We start from the raw sequence: 23,874 nt of genomic DNA, 5'->3' as shown, positions 1-23,874 counted from the left end.
TTAATTTTCTTCAACTTCCTTAAAAATAGTTTTTACAGCTAGTTGCTTGGATTCTATCAAATATCCACACATTACAGATATCTGGTTTGTCTCTTAAGTCTTTTCTGTGGTTGTTTAGTCTCTTTAAGAATCTGCAAATCCTCGGGCCTCCCTGGTGGCTCAAGGGGTTAAGCACTGCACTATGAAGCAATCTGCAACCTCTGCAGCATGAGTTCAATCCCCCCGGCCAGGGAACAACCCACATGGCACAGCAGACCTCTCCTGACTTGCCCGCTGCTCCCCTCAGCAGTGTGTTTCAGTCAGTCTGCCTGTTCTGTTCCCCACTCTGTCTCTGGTGAATCCTCTCACCCCCTGCATCTCTGGCCTGTACCCCAGCTCTCGTATGCATAAATAAATAAATCTTAAAAAAAAAAAAAAAAAGAATCTGCAAATCCTGCTTTAGTCTATTCTTGACCCAAAAGCTACAATGAGTAACAATGGTAGAGGTGTAAACCTACATTCCTAAATCAAGTACAATGTAGTAACCTACAGTACCTCATTAAAACAAAAATAAAAAATCTACAGTGAACTTTTATAACTAGATTCTACTCAAAGAGCTTCTTATGTCACTTGGGAAAAAGTCCAGTTGCCTCACAAGTACTGTAAGAAATTGCCATGGCTTCCTCTCCAACTTTATCTCCTATCACCCACCCTCTTACTACTCTTCTTAAGCCACACACAACTTCTTGTTGATCTTACTCAACACAATAAGGTCATCCTTGCCGCAGGGCCTTTGTACATGCCCTTCCCACTGCCTAGAATGTTCCTCTGTCTGATCTTTATATGGCTCAATCATTTTTATATTCAGGGCTAAACTCAAATATCACTTCCTTATATAAGTCTCTCTGACCATTCCCTAAATAACTCCTCTTCCTATTCTAAACACACACAAAATAATTTTTTACTGCCTCACTCTCTTCATATTTCTTCATAATACTTATCACAGCTTAGAACTGTTTTTCTACCTCCCCCACTAGAATGTAAACTCCAGGAGGATGGGGATCTTGTCTGGCTTGTTTGTACTCTATCTCCAGTTCCCTGCTCACTACTGGTAAGGGGAAGGCAATCACTAATGTTGAAGAGATGAAGGAACAGATCCAGGTATTAACTGTCTATACTCAGTGCCACTGCATGAAGGACCCACAACACATGTAAGTAGGGTGGATGGAAACCTCCTGCTTGTACACAGTGGTTTGTACACAGTGGTTAGGGTCACAAGCATTCCACAAAGAGCAGATGTTGCTGAGAAAGCTCAAGTATGTAATGAGGCACCAACTAGACTGTTAGAGCATGACCAGCACACAGCACCACTCCCACCTGGTGTCACTGCTGGGACTGCAGTTACAGGGCTGCAAGAAAGAAGAAATCAGGTAATTTTGAGTCTGCTACTGTGGAAAAGAAGTTACTCTCTGCAAAATCAAATAAAACTCAGAAACAGCAAGTGGCACATACCCCAACCTAGGTGTGAAGCTTCCAGCTAAGCTCCCCAGCTCTAGCTCTCCCCACTGATTTGTCCAGCGAACAGGCTACTTATACCCAGGCTGCTTTGCTCACTTACTCACAAGATGCTCAGCTCAAGACACTGGCCCCATTAAAATCTTGCCACAATGAATTCTGCTCTCTCCTCTAATATCCCACATTTTTTTCTTAGCCATATAGAGATTTAACACTCAAGTAAATATGGTTATGTTTTTCACCAATGGTGTTTTATCCTCACACATGATAAGCTCACCAAATACAAATATGTAACTCACAGCAGCCAAAATAATGTGAAAATAACATAAACTCAATAAATACAGATGAGTAAGCACATTACCTAGTGATACATTATCATGTAAAATCTGATGAACAAATTCAAAGATTAGAAATGATCTAACTGTAATAGAATTGGGGATAAATTTTTAACATAGAGAAGGCAGATTTGCTGACTGCACACAGAATTGCGGAAGAAAAAAAGAATCGTGGAGAGTGACTAGTGACTGCTAAAGGTCTCAGGCCATTACTGAAAGGACACAGATATCATCGACTGCAGGGGGAAAGATCTGTAGGCACAGGTCTGGGGTAAAACAGGTGTTTGGTTGGGGCATATTTACCTTGAGGTGACTATCGGACTTCCAACAGGAAGTCTCCTATTCTGCGCATATACAAATAAGCAGCCATATCAATATGCATCAAATTCCAGGGACAGGTTTTAACCAAAAAGCAAATGTAAGCATTTACACATAGAGATGGTTCAAGGGAGTAAGAGCAGAGAGAGCAGAGAGAAGGGGTCCTGGTGCACGTGATTATTAAGAGCAGGGAAGACAGACTGTGAAGAAACAAGCAGTGATAGGAGAAGTCGGATGGGGTGTCTTACGTGGTAAACAAAAAGTGCTTCATGACTAGGGAGTGATGGGCCACATAAATACTGCGAAAAGGTGTAGTGAAAAGAAGGCATATGATCCAGCAATTCCACTCCTAGGTATTTACCCAAAGGACACAGAAACATCCATTCCAAAGAATACCTGCACCCCTATGTTTATAGCAGCACTGTTTACAATAGCTAAGCTTTGGAAACAGCCCAAATGCCCAAAAATAGATGACTGGATCAAGAAGATGTGGTACATATATACCATGGAATATTACTCAGCATTCAAAAAAGATAAACACATGCAATTTGCAGCAACATGGATGGCGCTGGAAGGGATCATGCTCAGCGAAATAAGCCAGAAAGAAAAAGAAAAATACCGGATGGTCTCACTCATAGCAGGAATCTAGAGAACTTCAATAAGGGACCAGGAAAATGAATAACTATAAGAAAGTGAAAATCAAAATCAACAAAAAACTATGAACCAGAGACACTCTATGGGGGTGGGGGGGCAGGGAGGGGAGGGCTTGGGGTAAAAATAAGGGGGTTGCAATTGTATGGGGAATATAAAAATAAAATTTATTATTTAAAAAAGAAAAGAAAAGAAGGCTGAGTTCACCTTGAGTTTAGCAATGTAAAGTCACTAGGGACCTTGGTAAGGGCTGTTTGGTGGCATGGTGAGCAAAGAAAGACTGACTGTAGCCAGTTTAAGAACAAATGGGAGGAAAGAACATAAAACGGTAAGAATACAGCTGTTCTGCAGTACTCTTGGGGGACTGGCTCTGGGACAGCCCCCCATGCCAAATCCATAGGCACACAAGTCCTTTATAGAGACAACATGAACTTGCATATAACCTGCACGCAACCTCTGTATATGTTAAGTCATCTCTAGATCACTTACAATGCCTAATACAAAGTAAATGCTATGTAAATCATTGCTAAACTGAATTGTTTAGAGAATAATGACAAGAAAAACGTCTGTGTACATTCGGCACAGATGTAACCACTAGGTCCAACTACAGAGAGGACATACTTTTGATCTGCAGTTGATGAATCTGCAGACGTGAAGCCCATGAACATGGAGGGCAGACAGTAAACTCTTTCTAGGGCTTCTGTTGTAAAGCCCTAGGAAGATAGGGGAACAGAGGAACATCAGGGTCAAGGGGATTGTTGTTGTATTTTTTCCAGAAGGATATATTCTTTTTTTTAAAAAAGATTTATTTATTTATACAAGCACTGGGTACAGTCAGAAGTGCTGGAGGGTGAGAGGATTCACCAGAGCCAGAGCGGGGAACAGAACAGGCAGACTGATGAAATACACTGCTGAGGGAAGCAGCGGGCGGCAGGAGAGGTCTGTCACGACATGTGGGACCCTCGCCCGGTGGCCAGGGATCGAACTGGTGCTGCAGAGGCTGCGGGCAGCTTCACAACCTAGCGCTCAACCGCTGCGCCACTAGGGGAGGCCCCAGAAGGATCTATTCTAATGTATTTGTGTGTTGTGGTGATCAATCCATTGTGAAAGGAAAGTTGTTAAAATAGAAGGACAGTTGCAGAAAGAATCTGGCCCCCGACTTCTATTACACAGCAGGTAGAAAATTCACACACTGTTCTGAGTTGAGTTTTTTCTACCAAACAATACAATTTGGAAATTAACCTACTTGAGTCTATGCAGATATGCCTCATGCTTTTTAATGAAAGACCACAGGCAGAAAGTGAGATATCTATGTTTAGCTCCCCAAGTCAGCATTTTAGAAACAGTTAAATAAACTAGTCGTTGTGGTGCTTACAAGTTTTTTATTTAATGATGAAAATTTTCAAACATGCAAAAATAGAGACTAGTATAATGAACCTACATATACTCATCATCCAGAGTCAGCGATTATACAGCCACTGCCATACCTGTTTAATCTAATCGCCTTTCTTGCTCAAGCATTATAAAATATAACCCAGACAGCATGTAATTCTACTTATGAACACTACAAGTCTTTAAAAAATTGAACATTTTCTTATATAACCACAATGCCAATATTAGACTTATGAATAAATAAAGGGAATAACCCCTCAGTTTCATCCAATACTCATTTTATATACAAATTCCAAACAGTTTCCAAAAAGTTTTTTACTATTGGTTTGTTTGATCTGGGCTCCAAAAATTATTCAAAGTTGTTTCCAACTTTCTATATCACGCCACTGGCAGAAGTTATTTTACCTGTCCTGTTTCCTTCAGAGCAAGAATGCGCTTTTGACTGTGCAAGTACAAGTTTTAAAATATCTTTATGTTGTCTAACAGTTAACTGATACTTTGGTTGAACACTGACTTCTGGGTTGTAAAGCAATTTTCTGCAGAATTTGAGTATGCTATTAAATAGACCAGTATTTTTTCTAATTCATTTTCATTTGTAGATGATTTTATTTCTAGAAGTTTTAGAGCCCTCTTTATTTCTGATAATTTGAAATTTCAGGATGATGTGCCTTGGTGTAGGTACTGTTCATTAACTGTCCCAGGTAGTTTTTAATCTAGACACTGGTGTCCTTTAGCCTGACATTTTTCTTGTATTAGTTCTTTGATCATGTCCTACTCTTTATTTTCCTTATTTTCTTCTTAGAACTCTTACTCAAGATATCAGGTGGATTAGTCCTCAATGTCTTTTATTTTTCCTTTTACATTTACTGCTGTTTTTCTATTTGTCCTATTTTCTGGGAGATTGCTTATCAGTAACCCTTCCACTAATTTTTAAATTTTGCCAATCAAAGTTTTAATTCCAAAGGGCTCTTTCTCATTCTTTGATAGTTCATTTTTGGCACTATTCTATTCTGCTTTATGAATGCATATGAGATATGAGATATGAGCTGTCCTCTCATAACTCCCAAATAAGTTAATGATTAAATGTTTTATTCTCCTTCTTCTATTAGTTGTTTTTCCTGATTTCCTTATTTTTTTTAAAGATTTATTTATTTATGCATACAAGAATTGGGGTACAGGCCAGACGTGCGGGGTTGGGGGGAGAGAGGATTCACCAGAGACAGAGTGGAGAGCAGAACAGGGGAAATGACTGAGCCACTGTTGAGAGGAGCACAGGGCAAGACAGGAGAGGTCTGTTGTACCATGTGAGTTAGTTCCTGGCTGGGGATCAAACTTGTGCTCCAGTGGCTGCCGAAAGCTTCACAGTCCTGAGACTTAAGCCCTTGCGCCACAACGGAGGCCCCTCTTCTTAGATTTTAAACCTTTTTATCAGGTTTTATTCTGTGGCTTTTAAGTGTACACAAGAGAGAGCAGCACAACGTGGTGCCCATGTGTCATCACCTGGCTTCAATAATTACTATTTTGCCAACCTGGTCTTCTCTATTCTCCTCCCCTCCATATCACAAACCTCTTCAAAGTTTTAGATTTTGCTTGTTGGGTATTTATTTATTTATTTATTTATTTATTTAGGTAAACCGCTCTTTTTTAACAACTCAGCACTCACTGGGGATGCTGTGCACGTGGTTAAGGTTTGCTAACTGGGAGACATCACCTGTGGGTGAGTCACAGGGTAGCAAGTCTTTTCCTGAAATGAAGCCCAATGTCGATATAGTCAGCTTTTTTCAGGGTCATTCAGTTAGTTTCTTCAGGAAAAAAAAGGGCCAGTCATTTTTGCCTTGGCAATTGGCATTTGAACACAAATGTCATGTGGGCCAGGAAGGGGGACAACAGTTCCTTTTATAAACTCAGTCTACAGCCCTTGTCTCACAAAGCTCTGCACCAAACTTGATGCAACCAATTCCTAAGACTCTACAGCAGGGAGGGTGGGGGTGAATCATCTCTTTCTCCTGTAACTCCCACCCCCATACTTTCAGTTTCGGCTTCCTCCACACTGAAGGACAGGAGGGGATACTACTGTCTCCATCTTCTAAAGTAGGAGATAAGACATACTGCCTGGAGCTGAGCAACAAGAAACAGGGTTAACTATAAAGTTAAGAGCTACAAAGATAATCAAAGGAAGAATTAGATGAGTGAAATAAATATATTAGAAGAAGGAAAGAAAGAGAAGCAATTGAGGCAAATCTTCATCTCTCACAACAAAAAGCCAACACACAATATATGGAGTTCATAAATGAAGAAGCAGCAAGTTAAGCATTTTACTCAGAGATATAAAGGTAACTACCACAAGAACTAAAAGCTGACACCATTCCATAACACCTGCAAACAGCGTGCTGGGATGGGACAGAGGCCTGTCATTTTTCATGAGTTTGGTGTGCTACCTGAAGTTTTCATTCATGTGCATGTATTTCTCTGACACAATTTTTAATTCAAAAAAGCCAGGGAAAGGGGGAGCTCCTCAAGGTATTCCCACTATGCTTGATGGAGGCCTAAATCCTTTAAACCGCTGGTAAGTCTGAAAACAAAAACTTTTTTCTAATAATTTAAATATGAACACATGTTCTATCAGTAGTCTCCAGTAGATCAATCCAAATATTCACTATGGCTGGGACAGTTTATAAGAAAAGATACTGATTAAAGAGGACTGAGAACCTAGATAGAACAAGAAAAGAACATATGGCTGAAGTACAGTAGACACCTAACCGCTGATGAGATGGGTGATTAGTATCCCAGAACAAACTTTCTCCCACATAAAATTTATTAGAAAACTATTTCAGCTTTTATCCCAAGAATGTTAAGTTCTTCCCAGAAAGAGGCTGTAAATTACATTATGAAAAACGGCTTCATCACAGACCTGGCATGGAGCAATTTTCTCTATTACAAGTCTCCACAATTACTATCTAAGCCAATCTGCCTAACAGAACTTTCTTCAATGAATGAACTGTTCTGTATCTTCACTGTGCTACATGGTGGCCACTAACTTCATGCAGTTACCCGCAGACCTGAAATGTGGCTAATCAACGGAGCAACAAAGTTTTAATTTTACTTCATTCTGATCAATATGAAGCTAAGCAGCCACATGTGGCCGATGGCTGCTGTGCGGGACAGTGCATGTCGAGACCACATAGTACCTGACCTCTTCTCGCCCCCAGCTGTCCTCTGCATTCCCATCACTCTAGCCAGCTGTCATTTCCTATAATAGGCACACACGCTCCTGCCACAGAACCTTTGCACTTGTGGTCTTCTCTTCCCAGAATTTTCTTCCCTTTCCTAATCCCCAAATTCTTCATCTAGTTAACTACTTCTTTTCCTTCACCACCTAAAATCATCTTGTCCAGGGCCTCCCCTGGTGGCGCAGGTGGTTGAGCACAGCGCTGTGAAGCTGTCCATAGCCTCTACAGTGAGGGTTCGATTCCAGCTGGCTGGTGAGATACCCACATGGAGCGGCAGACCTCTCCAGTCTCGCCAGCTGTTCCCCTCAGCAGTGTATTTCAGTCAGTCTGCCTGTTCTGTTCCCTGCTGTCTCTGGTGAATCCTCTCACCCTCCCCCACATCTGGCCTGTGCCCCAGTTCTTGTATGCATGAATAAATCTTAAATAAAATTTAAAAAAAGCTGACCTATTAAAGATAAATAAAATTATCTCATCCATTTACTTGCTCCCTTATTTATGACTCAACCCACCCCCAGATAAAATACAAGCTCCAGCTGAGCAAGGATCTTGCCTACTCTGGCGGAGACCGTATTCCCACCACTAGACGCAATGCTGCTTGGCTCTCAGTAGGCACTTGGCTGGTATCTAATGAATGCCTTCCCTCAGTTTCACCACTCAGAGCCTCCAAGTATCTACATACAGACCCAGTCTTGCTACTGCAGCTTACTTCTGTATTTGCAGTAAGGTCCATGAGCACGTCTACTTAAAAACTCCACTGACTACTGCTAACTGTTATAACCATTCTGTTGCCAGATTAATTTTTGGAAAACTTGACTTTCTTTTGTGTCATACAACTCCAAACAAAGACAGTTTTAAAGACATCCAAAAGTAAGTCAATTGTGAGGCAACAGTAAACACACTGTACATATTGCAAGTTTTTTCTTTCCTTTGTAAACCAATATTAAAAAAAAAAGTAAACAGACATATCTCTGCAAAGACACAAAATGAGAGTGAAACTGACCACAAGTTCAAAAATGTCCATGAAGACAGAATGTCCCTTAGGTGTTTTCTCATTCAGACTGGCAGGAGACCAGATCCAATAGAAGTAAGTACCATCTGAAGAAAGGTGCACGGTGCTCATAGTGCTGCCAACAGGGAGGTGATTGGCTGGCATGGGCACCACCTGGCACACCTGGACACAAAAGGGAGGAAAGCTTTGTTAGTAAGACATAAATTCTGATTCATGCTCTCACTGCATCATTAATGCTATTAAGTCATATAAATTCTGATTCATTTTATCACCTCATCATTAATGCTAATAAGTCCAAGAGGAAAATTTAATATTGTCCTAGTCAAAACAAAATTGATACTTATTGCAAAGAAAAATATATGAACGTTACATGGCAAAAATAAAAACATGAAAGTTCATTCAACAGACCATGCACAAGGTAAAATAGATTCTTGAGAGTAATTCAAATTACATTTTAACAGAAAAAAAAGTACTAAACATTTTGAAACTGCTATGCATGTGTTTTATAAAACACTTATTAAAAATGTAATGTTGTAGAGAAAAAGTATTTTATGAAATGTTCTTATGTACAGATGAACTTAAGACTACTAAATATATTTAAAAGACGGGAACTATATCTTGTCAATCTGTACATCCCCAGTACTTAATTGAAAGCCTACCTCAAAATTGTAATAAATATGGAAAGAAGGAAAGTGAGGGCAAAAGGAACACAAGTGGGAAAGCAGAGAAGGAGAAGAAGAAAGAGAAATGATAGCACCTGTGAGAGCATACTTTAAATTCCCCAAGTCCATCACAGGAAAAAGACAAACAGCAAGTCTCTGTGGTCCCATGAAGGCATGTGTTTCTAATACTAACCACTCTTCATCTCAGCACAATGAATAATCTTTGCGCCATTTCACATTAGGTGTGTAGTTACATGCTAATTTCTACTGCTAGAGAAAAGCACTTAAAATGAGAAAAAATGAGAACCAAGAAAACGGCTAAGTTTTTTTTTTTTTTTTTTTTAATCCAGGAGTAGGAGCAGAGCTGAAAATCCCAAAATAAAAAATAACTAGGAAAGAATAGGTGCCTTTAGAAGAGTAAGAACGATCTTCAGTTATTCCATCTTTTGGGGTGAGTCACCAGTTTTCCTAAGGTTACTTCTGACCCCTATACTCATTTCATGTGAGCTTTTTCCAGACTTGTTTTGTCTACCTGGAAAGTAAAAATTCATTAGCTGCTATAGCCACGTTTTGAACCTGTAGTGCCAGAAAATCTACAACATTGAACAGCTACTGACTGGACTAAGCTACCCCCAAATTGCTACCACTATCGGCTGTGTGGCCTGGGACAAGTTACTTAACCTCCCTGCGCAACTTTCCTTCAATCAACAATGAACACTTGCTGAGAGCTTAAATGTGCCTAGCCACAGCTCACAGGTAGGAGAGAAAGTGTATATAAATTGCCTAGGCCAGGGTGTGGCACAAAAGAGACCCTGATAAATGGCAGTCACCAGCAATATTATTATAAGTCAAATATTATCCACTGTGCTACATTGTAGGGATACAAAAATGAGTAAGACGGGGTCCAGACCTAAAGGCCTACACAGTTTTGGGAAGAGTTAGAAACAAGGGCAATGTCAGTATAATGTAGCAAGTGCCATGAGAATGCCCTGAGAGCACTGAGGATGGGCTCTGAGCACAACACATAATGAGTTTGTACAAACTCATTTCAAAGCTTCCATTACCACAGAAAGGCTGTTCAGAAGAAAATGAATAGAGAAATGACACCTTCCCAAAATAGATCCAAAACCAGTTAGTATTTATACCATTTTTGATTTTCTAGAATTTTTTTCAATCATAAAAAAAGTTTGTTGGTGGCCTTAGAATCTCTTATAGAGCACATTCACTCAGATCACGTGGAACGAAATGTAAGACATTAGAGAAATAACAAAATGTCCAAATGATGAATAAAAAAGATGCCGCTCTGGCAGGAAATTATATCTACTGTATTATTATTACATCAGATGATGTCAGGAATTGCCTCACTGTCTTTAAAACATAAAAAGTAAAGCCTATATTTTCGGTTTACCTGAAGGGTATTCTGGTCAATGACCTGGAAAAGGGAGTGAGGTTTATTATCAAAAGACACAGGCCGGTGGAGGAGACTGCCACTGCCAAAAGCAACCCATCCTGGCTCCAGCTCCTCATTCCGGCAGTACACAAAACCTCTGTGGAAAAGAAAGGTGTACAGGCTGAGTCATCTGGCTTCCTGAAACCCCAAAATGAGCTATAACAGGCATAAATGACATTTTCCACCTAATTTTAAAAAATGGGTATGTATGTAAGACAAGTGAAAGAGAGTGAATATATTATATTAACTTTAGGACTGATAGACTATGGCAAATAATTAATTTCCTACAATAAATTAGGGAGGAGAAAAAGTGGGGGGATGGTATAATTAAATAAATATAAGGTTCTCAAACTGGGGTTTCTATTGGCAGCAATTCATAGATCTTATACCCTGATCACTAAAGCAATGTAGAAAAATGTATGTTTGTCAACTGGGAAGTCACTGATATTGTTATAGAAATCCTGATCAGAAAGGAATTTCAGGCTAGAAATAATGACCTTAGGGCTACCAAGCTTCAGAGTCAAAACGAAGCTGACATGGAGCAGGACAATGCGTGGGGGAGTAACAGTCACCAGTCAGCAGTCCCTGGGGAGTGAGCACACCCCTCTAGGTGCATTCTTCACAGATCCATGTAGAGAGGGAAGCGCTCTAGCCAAATCATTCAGCAAATTCCATGCAACTGACCTGAGAGTACCATGTAATCCAGACCCCAATTTGCTTACTCCTCTTCCAACTGAGTTAGTAGTATATAGGTAAAGACCATCTGCCGTGAGACAGCGTCCCAAGTCAGCATCTGAAATCATTTTTCCACAGGTAAATTACACACATTCTAAAGAGGTTATAAATGTACTTTTCTAATGAAAAAACAATCTGGACGCTGAGCAAAAAATAACCTTCAAAAATAAATGCTTCAATGTGACATGCAGGGGGGATGGCTCAAATCCCCAAATGAAATATCCAAAACACATGGGGATTCAAAGACTAAGACCAGACAGTTATTAGCAGGAAAACCTGGTTGACTCTGCCAAATGTTTCTTTTTTCCTTTTTTTTTTGAATAACAAAAATATGGAGCAACATTTTCTCATTCCTAAGTCTAAATGGAAATGACTAAGAGAATAATATCTTCACTAACGATTTCCTCGTAAGAAAGGTATGAATGAACTACACTTACTAGGTGACCTTGGACTTTTTGAACTTCTGTTTCTTCACCTGTAAGATGAGGCTAATAACGTGCACCTCAAGAGTCAGAGTGATGGCTCAGTGAGGTGATAGAGGCAAACATGCACACTGCCCCCTGCCACAAAGCCAGCGCTCCATAAATGGCAGATCACACTAAGTCCATACATTAATGACACACATTGAACTCAACTGCTTCTGAGGATCTTCCATCCAGAGAACCTAATTTTAGTTTCTAGAGCAACATGGCACAAAAGTATATCTCTTCTATTTAAAAACAGCAATTATGTTTCCCTTTCATTATGCACATCTTCCCTAAGCTAAAATAAACAGAATCTCTATGACATTTAGTGGATTAATAGCTAACATTCTAAAGAATCTGCTTTAAAAAGAAAGCTTATGGATAAAAATTTTCTATGCTGGGGCCTCCCTGGTGGTGCAGTGGTTGAGCGCTGGGTTGCGAAGCTGCCCGAAGCCTCTGCAGCGCCGGTTTGATCCCCGGCTGCTCCCCGGCCACCAGAGGAGGGTCCCACATGGCGCGCAGACCTCTCCTGCCGCCCGCTGCTCCCCTCAGCAGTGTACTTCGGTCCTTCTGCCTGCTCTGCTCCCGGCTCTGGCTCTGGTGAATTCTCTCACCCTCCTGCGCTTCTGACTGTACCCAGTGCTTGTATAAATAAATAAATAAATCTTTTTAAAAAAATTTTTTTTCCATGCTGATTTCCATAGCCATTCCCCCCATTATGTTTAAGTGGAGTTTGCCTCTGCTCGTCCTATTGGTGGGAGGAAACTTAATGTCACACATTCAAATGAATACTGAGTGTACTGTTATCTTTAAAATTCAGTCTACTGGGGCCTCCCCTGGTGGCGCAGGCGGTTGAGCACTGCGCTGTGAGGCTGTCTGCAGCCTCTGCAGTGCCAGTTCGATCCCAGCCAGCCAGCGAGAGTCCCACATGGTGGGGCAGACCTCTCCTGTCTTGCCTGCTGCTCCCCTCAGGAGTGTATTTCGTCAGTCTGCCTGTTCTGTTGCCGGCTCTATCTCTGATGAATCCTCTCACCCTCCCCCACGTCTGGCCTGTACCCTGGTTCTTGTATAAAATAAACAAATAAATATTAAAAAAAAAAAGATCCAGTCTACTAAATGATATTAGGTCCTGCACCTATTGGTTTCTCATAAAAAAAAAAAAAAGCCTGTTAAAGTTGGTAACCATTTTAAAAATAATAATTTATTTCTTAAACATTTTATTTTCACTTAAAACTAAAACATGCATTTATTCGCCAATCTTTAGACAAGCCCCAAGATCTTAAGTACACATCTGTTGAGGGGTGGGCGTGGAGGGGGCAGACTTAACAGGATTGGTTAGGAATTGATACTTGAAGCTGAGTGACAGGTTCATGGTATTTATTATAGTATTTTCTCAACTTGTGTATATGTTAAACATTTCTAAAAAGTTAAATAAGATTATTTTAAAATTACTGTAAGAAAAACATTCTACCTAGAAGCAAAACCGAAGGTACTACAGGGGAAAAAGCCAACAGATTGGCTTAATATCATTCTCAGCAAGAAACTACTCCAAAGGAGATAATAAATGTTATAAAGGGAGAAAATAAAGGGGATCTGGTTTTCAATGGAGATGTAACTACGACTCTATAAAGTTTAAGAACTTCTTGGCTACTGCAGGCTTTTTGTTTCTCCTATTGATTCCAGTAGAGTCAGTAAAGGTAATAAACTGTACCCCAAAGTCACCTAAGAAAGTAGACTCTGACAAAGGGCAGGCCCTGGAATGAGAGAGAAAGCAGTGACCGGTTTCTGGACTGCACCCCCCGCCCTTGCAGATGCCTCAGAAGGCTGCCCCCGCATCAAGGGTGTGAAATGAAGGGGTGGGCAGAATAAGCTTTGGGTCCTACACTTAATTAACACCAACTTCTTAGAGATTTACTTTGTAAATCTTTATAAAACATACATTCTTTTTTATGGAAACAATTTCCTTGGCTTTTAAAAATTCCAATTTCATTGGTTATATAATATTTAATGATATAATCAGAACAACAAGCACCAATTATGGTACTGAACAGGTTTGGGAGCAAGGTGGGCTACTGGCAGGCCCACAGCTCTGCAGGCGGGAGTGGCAATGCAGAGATGCTGAGAGGAGCCTACAGCCCGGCGTGCCACAGCACTGGGCTCTGTGTCTACTGAGCAAATAGAAAGGCTAATTCATTGGCAGTTAAGTCATTTGGAGGTCAATTAAGAGAGCTGCCATTTTCACTGAGATCACAGAGTAAATGTAAAAACATCTGAAACCAGGAAATACTTTGTTTAAAGAAAACACTTAACAATTCATGTTCCCCTGAACATTCTTTTTGCTTTTAGCATGGGTAGGTTGATCCACACACACGATGAGTTACTAAAAGAAATAGTATCAAACAGCAAGATCTGATACTCTATTAGCACACTGAAAAATTCAACCTGACATTCCCATGTCCCAACTCAAATACCTAAGAACCAGAGTAATTCATGCCTCCTTGGCAGGAGAGTCTAGATGATACCTTTTCTTTGCCATAGTAAAACTATCCATTTTCTTACTTCACTGAGTATCAGTTTTTATGCTGATAAAGCAGACAATGAACACACTGTACGGGAATCTCGAGCTCTTAGTAGCAACAGAGAGTTTTATCTAAATCATTTGCTTCAAAAACCTAAAATCATTCTCTTTACATCTTAATTCCATCACAGGACAGAATCCCTGACATTACCTTTATTTTCAGAACTGGAGCCAGTGTTGCTATCCGGTGCGGGCAACATGTCCTCATAGCCCCATGACACTATGTGTTTGCCACCAAGCAAACAGGAAGGGGATCCAGGCCCCCCTTCCAAAAGCAATAACCTAAAAAGAAAGAAGGAGAAGCACAGGGCACTGAGATTATCAAACTAAAGTCTACCCACCATCTCAAAGATCAGAAAACTAAAAGAGTTCTATACAAAAAGTACACATCTGAAAATCCATTCACAATGTACTTTTAAATTCAAAAATTACAAAGTGGTGCTTATAGAAATGTTAAAATGAACTTTTAATCATGTATAAAATGTATATACTTTATATATGCATGAGAGAGACTGACAGCGAGAGAGAAAGGTGTGTTTATGAATTGGGAAACATGAGATTATGAATAATTTCACTTTCTTCTTTATACCTTAATACTTCATCATCTTGAAATGGGCAATGAGAATAGATTACAAGCTACTGAATTTTTAAAAATCCAAAAGAATGAAAAGTAACACTTTTAAAGGAGGAAACAGGGCCTCCCTGGTGGCACAAGAGATTAAGACGCAACCTATGAGGCTATCCACAACCACTGCAGCACAAGTTTGATCCCCGGCCAGGGAGCAAACCACATGGTGCGGCAGACCTCTCCTGTCTTGCCCGCTGCTTCCCTCAGCAGTCTATTTCAGTCAATCCGCCTGTTCTGCTACCCGCTCTGTCTCTGGTGAACCCTCTCACCCCCACACCTCTGGCTTATACCCCAGTTCTTGTGTGCATGAATAGGTAAATCTTAGAAAAGAGAAAAGAGCAGGAAACATAAGACAAAATTCTTACTTAAGAAGATGAATATGGGGCCTCCCTGGTGGAGCAAGGGTTAAGATGCAACCTATGGAGCTATCCGCAGCCACTGCAGCATGAGTTCGATTCCTGGTCGGCCAGGGAGCAACCCACATGGCTCAGCAGACCTCTCCTGACTTGCCCGCTGCTCCCTTCAGCAGTGTATTTCTGTCAATCCACCTGTTCTGTTCCCTACTCTGTCTCTGGTGAATCCTCTCACCCCCCACCCCACGCCTCTGGCCTGTACCCCATCTCTTGTACGCATAAATAAATCTTTAAGAAACAAAGAAGATGAATATGATAATATAATATATATGATAATATGATAATATGAATATGAATCATTAGTCAGCAAGAGTTTATCAATCTATTTCTTAAAAGAGTCTTTATGGATAAATCTGCCTTGTGTGGAAGGAGAGTGGGGATCCTAAATGACAACTTACCTATACAGCACATCAGCTACAGGCAGGGACCCTAGATCAGTCTGTTTCTGTAACAGATGGACTGTATGGACAAAAGTTTTCAATGATCCCCTAAAAATAAAAGGAGGGAACAGAAAATTATCAAAATTGAAAGTCAAGTAAGTTAGGTTGTTGATGTTAATTTTATTAACCAGATGGAAAGTTTCCAAAATCTGTCTGTCTGCTTCTGCAGATCAGAGGATAGCCTCTAAAAAGTATGCTTGGTTCATATAAAAAGTTACTAGGCACCATGCCAGTTATGAGCTTCTCCTTGTTTTTTTAAAAACAAATAATTTTTCCTAACACAAAAGTTTCAAGTAAAGTTCAAAACAAAGAACAAGTTGTTAATTATGCTTGAATACTGTTTCCCTCATTAAATTATTTGCTAGTAGAGAGGAGAGATTTCACAGAACCAAGTTATATTTAAAACCAAGTTACATTTAAAGTTTAAAAGTATTCCCAGGCTTAATTTTTAAATGTTTTTGTTAAGTTCATCCATTTTACATAACATCTCACCAACCACCCCCATATTAAATAGGATAAAAAGAAAAATATCCAAATAATTAATATTTATGCTAAGAAGTGTTCCTTCTGCATTCCCTGCTGTGAGGGAGATGACTGAAATGCTTGCAGAGCTTACAACTAAATTTCCTTTTCATTCCCAAGGTTCAGGGTCTAGGAAATCTATGATACGATCAGCTGGATCTAAATGAAGGTGCTTTTAAGATGCACAAGACTTACCTGGCCAGACCCAAGTATAAATCACCACAAGAAACTTCCTGAACTAAAGAATGGCCCTTATCAGATGGGCTGACATCCGGTCACTGCCAAATTCTCTTCGCCAAGCCTTCAATAGCTAGGTATCATATGCCTACAACCCCAAAAGGAATGGAATACCTAACACTGGATCAAGTAGGCCTTAGAGTCCTCTTCATTGCCCCTTTCACTATCTCTGATGTTCAAAGAAGCAAAATCAGACTGAGTAGATAAACGCATTGGTTGGGAGTCAGGACACGGCCTGAAAGCTGACTCTCACTCGCCAGCTGCACCATCTTGATCCTGTCACCGAACTCCTATGGATTGTTGCTTCTTCATCTGTCCAATAGGGTTGACTCCCTGGGGTACAGGGAGGTTAAAATAAAGGGCAAAATGCAAACTGGAAACCACTATCCCACATCTAAGGGATTATTACCTGCCAGACTCATTCAGATTTTCAGAGTAAAATTTAAACTCCTTCCATGGCTCCTAAGCCCCTATATGATCTAGGCCCTGCAAACCTCATCTCCTGCCCCTCTCCTCTACCGCTGCACTCCACTACCCTGCTCACTGTGCTGTCCCTCGGATACTCCAAGAACAGAAGGAGCATCTGAGTGTGAGTTTACTGCTCCTCTGGTCTGGACATCTCTCTGGCTCTTCTGTGCTACTGGCTTTTCCCATTCAGGCCTCGGTTTAACATCCTCTGTAGTATGGTCTTCCCTGGGATCTAGCTAGAAGGTTCTACCCCCTCCACTTAGTGATTCTCTATCAAAGCATCCTGGCTTGTTTTCTTCTAGTACACATCCCTCTTCCACATTACTTTATACATACATTTGTTGCTAGTTGTCTGCCTCTGACTCTCATATAAATGTCATTTTAGGGGCCACTTACCTTGCACAATGTTGTATCCCCACTTCCTAGAGGACTGCTTTGCACAGGGTGAATAATAATTATGTGCAAAATGAATGATCCTGAGTCCATTCAACTATAAGGTTAGAGACCTTGAATCACTATAGCCCTGAAACCTAGCAAGGCTCTTGGCACATCAGCAATACTTGATAAATGCTGGTTAAATGAATGAACATCTTTAAATGTGGGGGGAAAGTAATTCTATTTTTGAAGCACCAAGCTCAAAAGTTCAATGACATGCCCCACATAACTTCATATAAAGGGGACGATCTAACACTAAAAAGCGTGCGACTTCTGAGGTAAATAAAGTCCAGACTGGGGCCTCCCCTGGTGGCGCAGCGGTTGAGCGCTGGGCTGCGAAGCTGCCCGCAGCCTCTGCAGCGCCGGTTTGATCCCCAGCTGCAGGGCGAGGGTCCCATATGGTGCACAGACCTCTCCTGCCGCCCACTGCTCCCCTCAGCAGTGTATTTCGTCACTCTGCCTGTTCTGTTCCCTGCTCTGGCTCTGGTGAATTCTCTCACCCTCCTGCGCTTCTGACTATACCCAGTGCTTGTATAAATAAATAAATAAATCTTTAGAAAAAAGAAAAGAAAAGAAAAATATTCAACATTTCTGTTGAATGAATTTGGAATCTCAAGTATGTGACATAAATTCAATAACTATCTGTGATTCATACTGTATTTGTGCACATAATAAGAGTTTTATAATCCAACTCAATGTAAAATATTTGAAACTAAAGAGTTGATGAATATTTTTACTACCCTAAATCTGTCCATATGCAGTCCAATCTAAAAGCATATTTTCTCAAAATGGCATTTTTGCATTAATAGCAAATCTATTTAGGGCTTGAAATTGTCTTCAGCTTATGCAAAAATTAATTCAATCCAATACAAAGCCTTTGCAGGGAAACTTATTTCAGTACCACCCAATAATTTCTCTAGAATTAAGCATATGTCAGGATTTCCATTATCAATTATAGTCTTCAGAGATTTAAAACTAGGCTATGATAGTTTATTCAGGGCAAAGAACTGACAATAAATACTAGTGCCATTTGGCCTTAAAAAGAGCTTGCGAGGGGCCTCCCCCGTGGCTTAGCGGTAGAGCACTGGGTTGCGAAGCTGCCTGCGGCCTCTGCGGCGCCGTTTCAATCCCCGGCTGCTCCCCGGCCACCGGAGGAGGGTCCCACATGGCGCGCAGACCTCTCCTGCCGCCCGCTGCTCCCCTCAGCAGTGTACTTCGATCCTTCTGCCTGCTCTGCTCCCTGCTCTGGCTCTGGTGAATTCTCTCACCCTCCTGCGCTTCTGACTGTACCCAGTGCATGCATAAACAAAACAAACAAACGAGCAAACAAATAAATAAATAAAAACATGCCTCTATATAAAAAAAAAAAAAAAAAAAAAGAGCTTGCAATTCAACCATTTGAAGGTCAACTTTGAAACCACAAAGACAGAGGAAGAAGTTCAAAGTTAAAAACTTAATAATCCTCCAGGAAGAATTTTCCCACATATACTTTGCTAAAAGAATAACCCAATCAAAGAAAAAATTCTGAGGGGAGAGGGCTAGATTTGTCAGACCAAGGTCCTAATTGGTCTCTTGACAACAAGTTTAGAGGAAAGGAAGCGTAGTGAAACTTTTTTCTCACAGATATGTTCCAGTGATCATGCAGGTTACTGACCAGGAAGATGTAGAAATCCTCTCCTGCAGAATAACTCCAGGTACAGTTCCTATTGACAGTGGATCAGTTAACAGCGACTCACATACAAAGGACAGCACACTATTAGATCTTGGTATAGACAGAGCTTTCAATTAAATTCAACCATTTGAAGCAAGCATCCGGGTCCAGAAACACAGTTTATAACTAAGTCTGTGTGCTGATGCAACCCTACAGACACACATGAAAAATATTAAAAGCTATATAAATTTTTTGACTGTCCTTCCAGGAGAAAGAGCGATATAACATCCTCTCCTAAACTACCTGATATAAAACTTATCATCTAAGGAGGGGTGAACATATAATGGTCAGGCTTGATTTTCCATTTTAAACTGTTAGGTTGTTATCACGGTTTAGCAGAAAATGAAGACTCAAACGTGGGTTCCAGCTCAGGCTCCTGCAGCCAAGTTCTGGTGAAAGCATCTTATGCACCATCAAGGCTGTGACATTCAATACTGAGAACAAAAAAGGCCTCTGACCGTCAATACTTCCACCAAATGTTCTCACCATCACTCACTCGCCCACTTCAGATGCAGGCCTTACAAGGTCACCAAGCTGCACATTTGGTTTCCTTACCTGGCACATGCCAAGGCCACCAGGGCAGCAGCAGCATTTTCTTTTTGCTTATGTGGGATGTGTCTGCCTGTGTCTGAAGTTTCCTCTAGCCAAGAGCACAGCAAAGTTTCAATTCCATTGAGACAGTCAGCAGGCTCCTTGGTCAAGCTCAAAGGCTGGCAGTCGCGAAGGCAGTTCAATAGCACCTCAGCAGTTATGTTACAGAGAGAAGGGTCTGTTCTACTCTGGGACTGAATAAGGGGGAAGACCAGCAGGAGCCCCATCCGCGATGTGAAGGGAGCTTGCTCGGGTTGCTGCAGTAAGCCCTGGCGTTTGAGCAAGGCCAAAGTTTCTTCATCGCCCGAACTTTCCCTTTCATGCTGCTCTTCCAAGGCCAGCTGGCGCTGGGCATTCCACAGTCCTCGCAAGGCATTCAGGCGGTATTCCAGCAGGCGGGCATAGGCATTGCTCTGATTCCCACAGACAGAGCGCAAACGTTCTGCTAATTCTGTTGGGTTCTTGGTCTCAAATGTTAAAATCTGAGGAAAAAAACAACAGAGAAGTAGTTGATATGCATTGCTTTCACTGATAGCAAATATACTCAATGGGATCTAAAAATGGCCCACACCAAGAATTATTTTGATTACAAGGAAAATATGAAAACATGTGCTATCAAGACAGATATTTACAGATGAAGACATTTTCCCTGACATTTCTGCTAATGTTCTATTACAATTGGCATTATAAAGGCCTAATTATAAAAACAAAATCATGAAATAATATAGTCAAGCGTACAGGTCAGAAATTGATTCGACTAATTTATTTCAGAAAACTGACATACGAATCTTTATTAAATATAAGTCTCTAACTTCTATCACCAGGTGGACTGTCTGAACACAGAACAAAATTGTTATCTTCAAAACCTAATATACCTATAATAAATGACTGCTTTTTGTTCTTTGATTTTTGAAGAACACTCCATTCTTACTATGGTTAATCTATTATTTCAAATGATGACATGGTGTAGAATTATCCAGTTACATTGACAGAGGAATCACTACTATTTTTTGCCAAAACATACAATTATCAGGAAGCCTCTAGATTTTTCAGCAGCTGGGAGAATAATAAAACCATTAAATCTTCAATCAACCACAAAAAGGAACCAGTTGTCAAGATAAAGAGTTAAACTAAATTTACAATGCAAAGACTTTATGCATATAAATTTGACTATGTCAAAATGAACATACTATTATAACTAGAGGGGTCTGGTTCTCAGTAGATCAGAACATCAGGGTAGGAAAGAGTTTGGAATGAAAGCAAAGGAAATTCTGTCAACTCAATGACAGTGACATTCAAAAATGGTTTACTCTGACAAACCTCACAAATAGACAAAAATGTAGGAAAACAGTTTTGTATGAATTGATAATGAGAGACATTTAATCAATCATTATCTCACAAACCTGTAAATTTTCTTCTACTTCAGTTTTGCCCCTAAAAACTGTGATCCCAATGAATTAGAGCTTCCAGAGCAATGTAAACCTATAACTACATTGCTTAGCTAAACATGCAAGTCACTGAACTGAATTAAAAAATGTTCAGTTTGAAAACAAATACCAACTCAAAAAAGTAACTACATATATATCTCATTTAATTGATTTGAAAAAAAAAGTTCAAAGATTTAAAAGGTAGTAACCAATTCAAACTTCAGTGCCAACCTAGACAATCAGAAATAACATCCAAATGCCATAAAATTTCAACCAACAACCTAACAATAAAAAACAAACTTGATACACACAACTTCAAAGAAACTCAGTGGCATTTTGAGTAAAAGAAGCCAATTTCAAAAGGTTGCATCTCTACAATTCAACTTATATGACTTTGAGAGGAAAAAACCTACACTTTGGGGATCAATGACTGTCACAGTTAAGGGGAACAAAGTGTCACTATAAAGAGTGGGTATGATGGAGTTTTGGGGGTAAAAAAAAAACTACTTCAAATCCTGATTGTAGTGGTGGTTACATGAACCTACGCATGTGTTAAAATTTATAGAACAGTATACACCCAAATGATCAACTTTACCGTATAATTTCTTTAATAAAAGAAAAAATTCCAACTAGTTATAGCTATATTCACTAGGTATCACTGAGTACATTGCAAGTGGTTAAAAACAAGAACTAGGGACATTTTTACCTAGTTTCTAATACAAGATGAAGTTAATAGTGACTGATTAAATGTTCTTCATCACCAAGATGTACAAAATGATTTTCCTATCTTTTTGTCTGGATTCAAATACAAATTACCCTTTCGATTATTTTTTACATGCAGCAGACAACATAATTCAAGTTCCTTTAAAAAGGATCATATTCAAGGACAATCATCTACTTTGAAGCTGTAATATACCCAAGGAAGTTAGATTGCTTTAAAAAAAATTTTTTTAAGAATTTCTCCCTCAAAATCAGTTGCCAGCCTCTACCATTATTGCAAACAACCAAAATAACTGAGGTACTGTTCAATGTTATAAAAAATTTTTTTTAATTTGGTCATCTCCCTAGTTATTTTGTTCATTTAAAAAACTCTGCAGGAGGCCTCCCCTGGTGGTGCAGCAGTTGAGCACTGGGCTGCAAATCTGCCCGCAGCCTGTGCAGCGCCGGTTCAATCCCTGGCCACCGGGCGAGGGTCCCACATGGCGTGCAGACCTCTCCTGCCGTGCCCGTTACTCCCCTCAGCAGTGTATTTTGTCAGTCTGCCTGTTCTGCTCCCCACTCTGGCTCTGGTGAATTCTCTCACCCTCCCGCACTTCTGACTGTACCCAGTGCTTGTATAAATAAACAAACAAACAAACAAATAAATAAATAAATCTTTTTAAAAAATAAAATAAAAAATAAAGTCCAGAATTCTCTCACCCTCCCGCGCTTCTGATTGTACCCAGTGCTTGTAGAAAGAAATCTTTAAAAAACAAACAAACAAACTGCAGTACTGGTTTTTGTAATTCCCATCCAATGTAACTCCTTGATGTAAAAATACATATGTGCTTCACACACATTTTTTACTGATGGCACGCTGATCATCTTCTCATAATATATGAAGCAACTACTAAAAAATTCAAGATAGGCTTTTATTGGCTTCAAAAATGGAAGAACGTCTCAGTAACATTAAACCCATCTTTATTATCAATCTCAAACATAAGTACTGCTGAAACACACATCACATTCATAAAATAAAGTATTTAACAGAATCTGTAGGTGACTGCAAATGTTAAGATTACCTGAAAAAACACTACACTTCTGCATTTTTCTGATTCTATTTTTATAAGCATTTATATTTTTAGCATTCCACTTAAAGACAAATACTCCGAAAGGATTTGAGTTATAATATAATTAACCAAATATTATATAATGTACACACTTAAGTGACTGTTGTATGTATTGATTTAGCAGTATCTAGAGCACAATATGCTTTCAGAAATCCATTAGACAACTCAGCATTATCCATTTCAATGGCCCCTTATGAAAACAGAGAACTGTCCACTGTGCTGCTGTTTTTCAGAGTTCTAATGTTTGAAGGTCATGGCCTAAAGTCATCTTATAAAGACATACCTTTGTGTTTTAGTAAGCCAGCTATGGAGATTCTATTCTGGTACTTATGAATATTGAATGATTTGTCTCAGTTCCTCATATAAAACCACTGTTCTCAATAACTGCTCTTGACCAAGAAGATAAAAGGCCAAAAATGTCGTTAGAAAATTAATATTTTTCTCTTTAAAAAAGGGGGAGCTATTTAAGGAAATGGGAAGATCCCTGTCGTCCTCAATCAGAAGAAAAGGACACTAACTGTACTTTGGTGATAATGCTAAAGTTGCCCTAATTAAGGGAGTGACTTTCAAAGTAACTTGCACCTTAATGTAATGTTTTTATCATATGTAACACATGTGTATTTTAAGCAAAAACAACCACAATCATTCTGAAAAATCTAGTAGCAGTCTAAGAGAATATTCTTTGCCGGCCAAATCTGACTTTGAACAAGAGTCCAGTATTTGATGTAATGGTTATAGAGAGGACCATTCCAGCCAATTTAGTATCATTTTCCACCTGGGAAAATACAGAACACAAATGATGTGAAGTGTAAAATGTCAACCTGTATTGCAAGTCAATGTGGTAATAAGAATGGA

General features: G+C 39.8%; 1 protein-coding gene across 5 annotated transcripts in view; it reads right to left on the bottom strand.

The window, feature by feature from the left end:
• Nucleotides 1–23,874, bottom strand: part of HECTD4 (HECT domain E3 ubiquitin protein ligase 4) — a 172,072-nt gene that overhangs the window by 106,453 nt on the left and 41,745 nt on the right. For all 5 annotated transcript variants that reach the window (XM_037511140.2, XM_037511136.2, XM_054695324.1 and 2 more), the window contains exons 2-7: nucleotides 19,728–20,245; nucleotides 15,758–15,847; nucleotides 14,470–14,600; nucleotides 11,226–11,334; nucleotides 10,500–10,638; nucleotides 8,421–8,591 (exon numbers count right to left, since the gene is read on the bottom strand). In XM_037511140.2, the coding sequence (XP_037367037.1) occupies nucleotides 8,421–8,591; nucleotides 10,500–10,638; nucleotides 11,226–11,334; nucleotides 14,470–14,600; nucleotides 15,758–15,847; nucleotides 19,728–20,245 (1,158 nt within the window). The remainder of the gene's footprint in view (nucleotides 1–8,420; nucleotides 8,592–10,499; nucleotides 10,639–11,225; nucleotides 11,335–14,469; nucleotides 14,601–15,757; nucleotides 15,848–19,727; nucleotides 20,246–23,874) is intronic.

Source organism: Talpa occidentalis, unplaced genomic scaffold, assembly GCF_014898055.3.
Source record: "Talpa occidentalis isolate TD23 unplaced genomic scaffold, MPIMG_talOcc4v2.1 talOcc4.14, whole genome shotgun sequence".
NCBI classification, from domain to species: Eukaryota; Metazoa; Chordata; class Mammalia; order Eulipotyphla; family Talpidae; genus Talpa; species Talpa occidentalis.
This window is presented reverse-complemented; position numbering and strand designations above follow the sequence as displayed.